At 42.2% G+C, this 11,956-nt stretch overlaps 1 protein-coding gene across 1 annotated transcript; it reads right to left on the reverse strand.

The window, feature by feature from the left end:
- Positions 1-2,294: 2,294 nt before the first annotated feature.
- On the reverse strand, positions 2,295-6,947 carry LOC120973536 (uncharacterized). Its single transcript, XM_040399325.3, has 5 exons — positions 6,770-6,947; positions 6,633-6,695; positions 5,843-5,903; positions 3,471-3,852; positions 2,295-3,383 (listed from the first exon to the last, which is right to left on the reverse strand). Exons 4-5 carry the CDS (start codon positions 3,838-3,840, stop codon positions 2,692-2,694), a joined length of 1,062 nt encoding a protein of 353 aa, XP_040255259.1. The 5' UTR covers positions 3,841-3,852; positions 5,843-5,903; positions 6,633-6,695; positions 6,770-6,947; the 3' UTR covers positions 2,295-2,691.
- Positions 6,948-11,956: the final 5,009 nt, after the last annotated feature.

Genomic DNA, 11,956 nt, shown 5'->3' on the forward strand with positions numbered 1-11,956 from the left:
AGAACGACCCGGAGTTGTACCTTGAGCTTATGACAACTAGAACTGGATACTGAATAAAATACACCCTTCCAAGTGCCAGATACAACCCGGTGATCGCTCTCTAACAGGGTGACGAGGAGGGGACCGCCGGGTAGGATTATGCTATGCGATGCTACTTGGAGGACTTCAATCTACTCTCTTCTACATGCTGCAAGATGGAGATGTCCAGAAGCTTAGTCTTCGACAGGACTAGCTATCCCCCTCTTATTCCGGCATTCTGCAGTTCAGTCCACTGATATGCCTCTTTACTCATATACCCATGCATATGTAGTGTAGCTCCTTGCTTGCGAGTACTTTGGATGAGTACTCACGGTTGCTTCTCTCCCTCTTTTTCCCCCTTTCCTTTCTATCTGGTTGTCGCAACCAGATGTTGGAGTCCAGGAGCCAGACGCCACCGTCGACGACGACTCCCACGGCACTGGAGGTGCCTACTACTACGTGCAGGCCGCTGACGACGACCAGGAGTAGTTAGGAGGTCCCAGGCAGGAGGCCTTGCCTTTTCGATCGTTGCTACTTTTGTGCTAGCCTTCTTAAGGCAAAACTTGTTTAACTTATGTCTGTACTCAGATATTGTTGCTTCCGCTGACTCCTCTATGATCGAGCACTTGTATTCGAGCCCTCGAGGCCCCTGGCTTGTATTATGATGCTTGTATGACTTATTTATGTTTTAGAGTTGTGTTGTGATATCTTCCCGTGAGTCCCTGATCTTGGTCGTACACATTTGCGTGCATGATTAGTGTACGGTCAAATCGGGGGCGTCACACGTTCCTTCGATGGCATCCTCCTCCGCTGTCTAGCAGGGAATGAAATTTTGGAGGCCTTAAATGAAGTGCACGCTGGGGTGTGTGGGGCGCATCAATCTGGCCCTAAGTTATATTATCAATTGCGACATCTTGGTTACTATTGGCCTACCATGTTTGATGACGCCATGAAATTTGCAAAAAGGTGTCACGAGTGCCAGGTACATGGTAATTTCATACATCAACCCCATGAGTCGTTGCATCCCACAAATATTGCATGGCCATTTGAAATGTGGGGAATGGATATAGTAGGACCTATTAATCCGCCATCATCAAAGGGGCACAAATTTATCCTGGCTGCCACCGATTACTTCTCTAAATGGGCTGAGCTTATACCATTAAAAGAGGATAAGGGAGAGCACGTGGAGCACTTCATAAGAACACACCTCATATATCGCTTTGGAGTTCCTTCCCGTATCATGTCTGACAACGGGGGACCATTCAAAAATAAACATGTCGGTAAGTTATGCTCGAAATTCAAAATAATTCATCACTATTCTACGGCTTATAATCCAGCAGCTAATGGACAAACGGAAGCTTTTAATAAAACCCTCTGCAAATTGTTAAAGAAAGTCGTGTCTAGAAATAAGCGTGAGTGGCATGAGAAACTTCTTGAGGCCTTGTGGGCTTATAGAACCACGACACGTACACCAACTGGAATGACACCATTCTCCCTCGTATTTGGAGGAGAGGCAGTTCTGCCGTTAGAGGTACAAATTACCTCGCTTAGAGTTGCTATTCAAGAGAAACTTTCTGAAGAAGAGGCCATAAAATTACGCCTTGGCAAACTCGAAATGCTCGAAGGAAAACGCCTTCAGGCATTACAAATTTGGAGGCGTATCAGGCTAGAATGTCCCGTGCTTTTGACAAGCGCGTTAAAAGGAGATCATTCAAGCAAGGAGACCTAGTGCTCGCCGTCATCCGTCCAATGAATGTTACACGCCGGGTGGGGGGAAAGTTCGAGCCAAAATGGGAGGGTCCCTACATCGTAAAGGAAGTCTAATCTAGCGGCGCATACAGGATAATTTCTCCTGATGGCGAATATTGTCCGCCACCGGTAAACGGGAAATTCCTTAAGCGTTACTATGCGTGAGTGAAGACAAAATATGTGTATATACTCCATACCCTCAAGAGTAGAAACTGGGGCACAAAAAAAAAACTCCAACGACCTACAAGTATAAACTGTGATGCAAAAGAAAAATCATAAAAAAAATGTGTACGTATATACTCCATATCCTCAAGAGTATAAACTGGGGCATGCAAAAAAACTCCAACAACCTACGAGTATAAACTGTGATGAAAAAAAAAAAGAATCATCAAAAATTGTGTACATATACACCCCACACCCTTATGAGTATAAACTGGAGAACATAAAATGTTACTCCACGTCCTCACGAGTATAAACTGAGGCACATAAAATGTTACTCCAATATCTTACGAGTCTAAACTGTGGTGTAAAAAGAAATGGCTCCAAATTCTCATGAGCTTAAACTGGTGTACAAAAGGGCAGTGTACATAAAAATATAAATAGATTTGTAAAAGATAAAAAAACTGAGCAGTGAAATAAAGTAATAAGGCTTCAAGCAAAAAATGTAAATAAATAAAGGGTTTACCCAAGCTAGCTCATGCCATTAGCACGAAGTATCCATACCACACAGAAAGCCGGGCTGTACGAATAGCATTGCATAGTCCTTCAGTACACATGAATAAATCGCACGCAAGTATACGCGAATGGTGCTACTGGTGTGTGGGAAAACACGAGAAAATGGGTGTACCGATTGGCCGCCTTATGTAAGTCTGAGTAGAAAATGTAAATAGACAACATGTCTAATTTATTAGGAGCAAAAAAAACTCAGTTGGACTTGGAGCGCCAGTCCTTCAGACTTCCGATAATAGACTCGGCTTCATTCTCCAGCGTTGATATATTCCCTTTAAGAGCCTCCAGTTCCTCTGAAGCTTTCGCATTAGCCTCGAGCAAATCTTCATGCAGCTTCTTGGCTTCAGCCTGCTTGGCGGAACGGTCCGACTCCAGTTGCTTGACCCTCTCTCCAGCTGTAAGCAACTCGGCATTAGCTTCTTGCAGTTGAGCGGAGAGGGCCTCCACACGCTCCTTCTTCTCAGCATGTTTCTCCAGCACAGAAGACATCTCTGCTGCTGAGGTTTTCAAAGACGCTTCAATTGATTCAGCCTTGCTCTCTGCTGTAGTAACAAATTCAGACTTTTGCTTTGACTGATCCTCAACTGTTTTGCGGGCTTCCTGCACTGCATCTGAGATCGAAACAAATTTTTCCCAACCTGTGCGGACAGCGGCAATCTGAGGAGCAGTATCACCAACCGGAAGCACTGATCGAACTGCCTGGAAAATCTCACGACGTTCAGAATCAGTTAATGTAGGGGTATCTAAGGCTTCAAAAGCATTCTTCAACACCAAATCGATGGTATCCAGAATTGGCTTGGTAATGGCAGAAATATCCACGGGTGGCGCTGAAATATGTGTCATTGTTCCTTCGCCACTAACAAGATTAGAAGCTCCTTCTGTACCACCTTGCAATGGAGAAAGAAGTAAAATTAATAATCTTGGAAATGACGAATAATAATGTCAAAGAGTGGATAAGAGCTGTATAAATCTACCCTGTTCAGAAGTAGACAAAATGTTTAAAACATCAGCGCTCGGGGACAAGTTTGAGTCCAAACTTTGTGAAACAAGGGGAGGATCAAGACCTGAGCTTGATACACCATAATCATCCACATTTAAATTATCTAGATCACCTAGACCATGATCAACCTCTCCACTAAGTACGCCATCGAGATCCACACTACCAAGGTCAGATATGTGGATAGGTCCATCCAATCTAATGGGAATGGAATCATCCTCTTCGTTTAGAGTATCCACCTTCCTTTTAGTGAAAGGCCTCACATCTTCACCTGTAGAGACGAGGGCATCATCTTCCCCGAGCTCGTGAAGTGAAGAATCACGAGAAGGACAATCAACAATATCCATTTTCTTTCGCTTCTGTAGAAAGAAATACATGTTAACAAAATGCAGGAAACAGGAAGTTGATGTCATAAAACGGGTTAAATCAAGTAATAGTTATTTAACTCACACGTCGGGGTTCCATAGAAGGTTCATCATCCGAAAGAAAAGCATGTAAAATTGGATTCCAATGATATGCAAAAGCCTTCTCCTGTGCCTCGATTTTTTCAATATAGGCCTTTTGATGGCTTACTAATACTTCCTTTATGATAAAGAGATCATCCTCTGAAAGAGTATGTGTGGGGTAAAACCTTTTTCCCCTTTTCGCACACATGCTTTTCCTCTCATCGTACGGGATTTTGCCACACATATTGCCAGACTTGAGGCTATTCAAGATTGTAGAGTGTGGATGTGCAAATTTCCTCCACCAGTTGGTCCAAGCCAGAGAAGCAGTACCTACATAATTAGTGCCAAGGGCATGCTGGATATCCTCTTGGACTGGGTGCAGTAAATGTGACCAGTACGCATACGCAACACCAACATCAGCTTCAGTTAATAGTGATTGCAATGGGTTGTATGGAACCTGTTGATCTAGCTTGAACTGACGAGCTACGCGATCTGGGTGATAGGGTTCGGCTGCACATAGGTCGGTGGACTCTGCTGAGAACCTCCAAGGAAGCATTCCCCGGCGAATAGAAATGGCAAAGGACCTTTGTAGTTGATCGACCCCTGTCAGGTTGCGCGAGGAATAAGGGCACCATATGATATTATTATGGTTTTCCAAAAACTCATGCGCCGTCTCCGGGGAAAAGACCTTGGCTGGTCGGAACATGGTGCTTAGCATAGCCAGTTGCATAGGAAATCTCTTCGGAGAAGGAAGTTTGTCCCCTTTGCCTTTGGCCTCAAAAGCTTTCTTCAGATAAAGATGCATCCATCCAATAATATAGTGGATAGACAGAGGTGTCTGTTCAAAGGAAGGCCCAACAGGATTTGTGCTGATACGACGAAGAGCAAGATATAGGGAGGAAAGCGCAGGGGGTGCCAACGATATCTTCCCCCCTAAAGCAATCCAAGACGCCATGACAAGGACGCTAGGGCGAATAAACGGCCCTTCACCAACGACCACAAAGCAGCAAAGCCAAAGCGCGACAAAAGCTGCGACATACATACGACTTTTACGAAGACTGGTGGATGGCAAAAAATCAGCCCGCTTGTTGTGGAAATAATCACACCAAGCCTGGAAAGTAACAATTTTTTCTTTATGCTGCTTTCGGCGGAAAGAACCTCCCACGCATCCAAAAGATCAAATAAAAAGTTTGGGTACAAGAGTAATGAAGGATTTAGCTTAGTGAGTGACGGGATATATTCTTCGTAGGGTTCGCCTACTATAGGCAGCCCAGCCATAAGCAACATATCAAGCAAAGTGATGGTGCGTTCGCCACACGAGAGCATGAAAGTATTGGTTTGAGGACTCCACCTCTCTAGTAAAGAGCGGAGCAAAGAGGGGCTGACAGAATAATTGCAAAGGGAACAATAAATGGCGCCACGAATATAGTCCGTATTTTCTTCGCCCCCTTGCCGATTAAAATAATGATTGTTTAAGACCTCAACACCCCATTGAGTATAACCCTTTGGACGTTTGACATACTGGATTTCATGATACTCCCAGCCCAATTTTTGTGATACTATCCTGGTCCCTAAAGTGAAGTCTAGATCAGCTCTAGGAATGGGTGACATTGGATGGAAACACAAGGCGTGAAACGAATGCTCAGAGTGCCATCCACGGAGGGAAGAATCCAAAGTTCCCCGTGGTAATGTTGAATGGACAAGTACCGGGTTAGCCAATTCATGAGTTGCTGGTTCACACAACTGTTGTTTAGCTAATTCGGATAGGGTCAACTGATAAGAGGAAACCGAAGGTTGACCATGCGCCATCTACATACACATATATGAAAAGAAAATCACCAGCATGAATTGAAATAAAATGAGTCTGAAAGTTAAACATTAAGACGGGCTTTATATGTATTACCTGAAATTTCAGGATGGTCGTCCGTTCTCAGTTACTCGATCAACAATTCAATTCTTCCTTCCTAAAAAAAAGAGCGTAAGTAAAGAAATACGCATGCTCATGTAGGTTAATTGTGCGACGGTCCAAGTTCATACAGAAACTTGCCGGGACGCCAATGCTGAGGAAATTCAACTCTGGTATATAATGGCATATTTGATATCTTATAATCCCCACATTTGTGCGACGGACCAAGTCACGAAGACTTGCCGGATTGCCAAATGAGAGACAACTAGGATAACAACAGTTTCATATAATTTCAAGGTAAAAAAACAGTTTCATATAATGTTTAGCTCTATAGTTGTGCGATGGACGGGGAAAAAATCATAGTTCCAGCACGCCAACTATGAGAGAGATCCATGCCAAATATATGATAATATCTTAAAAAAAGATTGTTATCACTCTAGGCTACTGAAAAAATATTATACGTTTGGCCTCATGGATGTACGACATACCAAGTTCGTATAGAAGCTTGCCGGCACGTCAACCATGAAACGAGAATCTACAAATATATGATAACATCTTAAAGTAAAAAAAATCTGACTTCAGGCTACTCAAATTTTTGTACAGGTATATTTAACCTCATGGATGTACGACGGACCAAGTTCGTATAGAAGCTTGCCGGCACGTCAATCATGAAACAAGAATTCCTATAGATCTAAAGTATGATGACAGTAATTAGACAAGATGAACGTCGTAAATAGTGGTCCGAAAGGATACTTATAGGAGACAGGAGAATCACGACGTCACTGACCTTAAGCCCAAAACACATCTGCCTCTACTAAGATCAGCGGATCCAATCGAAACTTGTCTCCTCCTAAAAAAAGGAGATTAATAGGATTATTAGATTAAGAGGAATCTTAAGAAAACAAGGGAAGTAGCAATGCGTACCTGATGGCCGGAAGATCTGAGTTAGGCTAGAGGCGGCCCAGTTGTACGAAGGAAAAGCAGTCCTGCTGGTTGATGACGTGAGGAAAAGAGAAAGAAAGGGGTGTAGACTCCTGCTAAACTGCACTTATATGGCGACGAGGCCGGCCGCTGATAACAACTTTCTAGGATTGAGTCCTTATCCGATTAAGCAATCCTAACAAACTTTCAAAGCAGCGTACCACATGTACGTGAGGCTAATATCTGGCCGATGATTTAAAATAATAGTATATGCGTACGCCTTCGATGCTATGCCAAATATATACACGCATATTTTCGAGCTCTGAATCCGAATATTAATTATAAAAATACTCGCATTCAGACCTCGAGGGGCATCTGTTGACACCGATTTTGGCCGAAGGAAATATAGTGTGATTAAAACAAATGAATTACTTTAAAAGGTGAAAATGATAAAATACACCATTGAGTGTAAACGACCAGGGTGAATTTCCATCGCTTAATACAATACAGCAGGCACACAAAATAAATTAATAAAAAGAGTCGATATCTGGAAATTTTGCAAAGTGAACAAAAATCTCTTTGAAAAATTCGTCCCGACTAAAATCATACGTAACTTTCATCCATGCAGGCCGCCACCTACGGCGGATGTCAAATATCAACTTGAAATCATAATATTTCCGAGTCCTTGTTCCGTCGCCGAGAAGAAATATCAATGCGACGCATAAAAAATAAATAATATATATATATATATATATCGCGCAAACAAAATATACACGCGTTATATAGAAATAAATAAATGCTTCTGATGAGGTGTTGACACATATATACAGTTGAGAAATATTTTGTCGACGTACTCATCTCATGTATGATATTGAACTTTAATTTGCGTAGGAAATAATCAAGTGTGCACACCCTCATCAAAAAAACCTTAATGCATCATTAATGGTTAATTAGGCTTAGCCAATTAAAAAATACGGCTACTTGATTGCATGGATGCAGAACGCTATGCATGCATGTGAGGGGTGTGGTGTCAAGGCCCACAAGTTGATTTAAAGAATTCAAGCCCACACAGTGATTAAGAAATACAGGGGCTGATTACGGGCTTGCCGGTTCAAACCTTCGGTCAACTAGCAATTAATCAAGGAAATACATTAAAGAAAAGAGCCAGCCCGCACGCTCCCACGATTGCATGCACGATCCCACGATTTTGGAAAACGTGGGCGTGCACGCCGGAGTGCTCTTGCTGCTCTCCCCTCCTATAAATACTCCCCTCCAGCATTCATGAAAGGAGGTTGGACTGCTCATTCTCTCTTATTCTGCTGCTGCTACACACATATACTGCTACAAGAAAATTTTCACACATACATACATACGTGAGGAGAGGAGATTTGGAGGAGTTCAGCAAGAAGGTGAGATTCATGGTTCTCTTCTAATCCCTTTGCTTCTCTGATTGGTGATCTTCCCTATGCTTGCTCAATCTTTGCTATTGGTTTGGTCATATTGATATGAGCCAAGTAGCTTCGCCCCATATGATGATTCTTGATTTGGTCACATTGACACACATTATGAATTCTTTTCCATGTTGCCCAATTTTTGCTTTTGGCTTGGTCATATTGACATGAGTCAAGTAGCTTTTTTCCTCATATAATGGTTCTTGATTTGGTCATATTGACACAGATCTAGGACTTTTCTTCAATTAGCATGATCCATATGATGGTTCTTGATTTGGCCATATTGACACAGATCTTGAATTTTTTTTCCAAGTGACATGATTCTTGCTCTTGGCTTGGTCATATTGACACATCCCAAGTGGCCTTCATCCTCCACAAATTTGGCATTCTACTCTTGGCATGGTCATATTGACACATGTCAAGTAGTATTTTCACCATATTCGAGAGCTCACTCTTGGCATGGTCATGTTGACACATGTCAAGTAGTATTCTCACAAGTTTAATATCTTACTCTTGGCACGGTCATATTGACACATGTCAAGAGGTATTCTCACAAATTTGATAGTTTGTTCTTGCCATAGTCATGTTGACACATGTCAAGAAATACAAGTTGCATGATGAGTTCCTCTGGTTTGGTCATATTGACACAAATCAAGGTATTTCTTCCCTTATGTAGAGTGAAGGCTTTGTTTTCAACAAAATCACGGCAAAGGTATGACTCGGGGAAAATCAACATAAAAAAATAAGGAACAAACTATATACTATAGATTGCATATAATTTTTTTTGCAAAAAACATAAGTGCTCGTCAAAAGGCACTATGCTTAGTCGCATGTTCAATGATCACATGCGTGTGTGATATGCGAGAATGAGTCATGTAGCACAAATTAACCTTGTTCATACCTGGGTGTATAGAAACTAATATTCTCACTTCATGATGATAAACAAAATGCCGCCCAAATCGTAAATGGTATTAGATTAACCAAATGTCTCTAAAATAGACTAAATGGTTGCACTATATAAAAATGTGTTCGCCCCAAATAATGCTAGCCGTCATCGACAAATAACCAGATATGGGCGAATCTAATGTATGTGCATGCAAAGTAAAATTGACACATCGTACCTAGCTAATTCTAGGTTGATTGGTGTACATCCACTCAACCAAAATAAATTGTACGGTCCCTTTATATGGACATACATTAAAAAAACTAAAAGATGACCAGAGTCATAATCTGAGTTTGATCGCACTCGAAATATTGTTGTGCACTTGCATATGCCACCAAAACAAATTAAATATCTTTTATCTGCTCCATATATATGTGTATGCTCAAAAAGGTCGCATCTAGCTTATCTTCGCATAAGATGAAAGTTAGATCATGCATCCCCCATACGGCTTGCAAATATTAAGAAAACGTAGATGTCATCTACTCATAAAACAAAGAGTACTACAATTGTTAGTACTAAAGTAGTTGCATTGCACAGAACACGTGCATGACTATATGTCTCATACGCATGCATCATGATGTTTGAAGACTCATTTAACAGATTGGTTAACCATTAAGATGACTTTCTCATACAAAGTAAAGAAAATAAATCAAAGTCTATATATTGGTTAATCAACAAGGAGAAGTAAGTGAAGTCATTCAAGCATGCACACACGTACTGCCAATACCAGTACGAGTCAAATGAAAGCAAATATAAATGAAAGTCATCGCATATGATAATATCAACAAAGTCCAAGGCTCCCCCGAGCATGCCGGCGTCGACGATCGCGAGGAGGAATTTTTTTTGTAGCATGTTGTAATAGGAATGTGTTGCAATCTTATGTAATAGCTATGTTGGAATTCTTAATCAGGGGTTTTCTCTTCGGAGATGTAATTAACAGATCTTTTATGTAAATGTAAGAGTTCTGGAAATAATGTACCTGCAATGTTTGATCTCCTTTTTATTGTATGCATTTACGCATTTAAATATATTCATTCTGTATCAATGACGTGGACGCGTATTCTCACGCCCGCCATTTTCCCGTCATCAGTCAGCAGCAAACTCTTTGTGTTTATCATTGAAGCTTTTCCACTCACTACCATGAGATGGATGGCTCATTACATTCTGATCTCTGTACTCCTGGTTCCTAGAATGCCACAGTACATCCTCTCTTGTTTTAGCATCATGAAACAACCTCTGCAATCTTGGTATAATTGGAAAATATCTCAGAACATTATGAGGAATCCTCTTCACAGCATCGCCATCTTTCCATCTTGATGATTTGCATTTCGGGCATTCACTTAAGTTGGCATAATCCTTCCAGGACAGAACACAATTATTCTTACAAACATGGATCATATCATATCCAATTCCAACTGCACGAAGGAAATTCTTCATTTTACTGTAGGTGTGTGGCAGCTCAGACGCATCTGGGAAAGATTCGCGGAAAGCATCCAACATCGCATCGAATGATTTGTTGGTTATCCGCTCAGATGTCTTCACCTGAAGAAAGGTGACCATAGCTGAGAATACTGACAGCTTATTTCCTGGGGTGACAGCAACGTTGCATTGTTCCAACATGCGGGCCCACCGTTTTTCTTCTGCAGGTGAAAGTTCACGGAATGCACGAGCATTTCGTAGCATTGTTTCAATGTTGGTCAAACTCACTGGCTCCGCCTCCACCACCTCCTCCTCCTCTTCCACCTGAGCATCAGGCAGATCAAGATGGTGATCTGCTGCTTCCACGTAGTCAATAACATTGACGTTCACAGCTTCACCATGATGAACCCACCTAGTATATGTGACCGACATCCCATACAAGTGTAGATGATTTTGCACAGTTGACTGGGGTCTTGTAACTGAATTCATACAACTGCTACACGGGCAGAGCACATATGATTTCGGACCACCGTACTCAGCTCTGATAAAGTTCATGAAGTTTTCAACCCCCTCGACATATGCAGCGGAGAATCTTCGAGCAGAAGTTATCCAAGTCCTGTCCATCTGTTAGACATACAAATTAGTTCTTCTACTAGATATTACAGGAAAAACATATATGCTTTTTTATGAAGTCCAGAAAAAAAATACCTAGGTCGATGTCTAAAGCTATGGCAAGATATTTGGACGAGCATATCTAAGTAACGAAATATATGTAAAGCTAATTCAGCAAACAGATTTGAGTGCCAAATTATGGCAGGCTGTTTCAGCAGTCAATGAGGCCGAGCACACAGCCATCGAACAATCGAAGGCCATCGCAGCAACAAAGATCGAGTATAAAATGGTGTAGAGCTATTTCACCTAACAGATTGGCTACTAGACCATGGCAATCTACGTCGCAATAAATATATGGCAGGATATTTTAGCAACTAATCGGCCTTGGCATGCCATCTCAGCTAAGCAGATTGAGTGCAGAACAGGGCAAGGAAGCTTCTTAAGCAGAGCATATTGACAGTAAACTACTTCGGCAAACAGGGAGATTAACAGCGTCTATCAGCTAACATTCAGCGCTACACCGACATGAACGGGGCCTCAGTCTAGAATGCGCGTACCGTGGGAGAAGCTGACCGCCGTGCGTCTCCACACGAACGTCGCCAGCGGTGGCGGCGCTGACCGTCGTGCGCCTCCACAAGAACGTAGCCAGAGGTAGCGGCGCGGCTAGAGGATGGCAGTCTACGAGAGCGTACTGTGGGAGCGAGAGGATCGCCGAACCGCGGCGCCGACGTATCGGCGCGGCGGGAAGGGCGGCTTTGGCGGAGC

This window comes from Aegilops tauschii, chromosome 1, assembly GCF_002575655.3.
Source record: "Aegilops tauschii subsp. strangulata cultivar AL8/78 chromosome 1, Aet v6.0, whole genome shotgun sequence".
NCBI classification, from domain to species: domain Eukaryota; kingdom Viridiplantae; phylum Streptophyta; class Magnoliopsida; order Poales; family Poaceae; genus Aegilops; species Aegilops tauschii.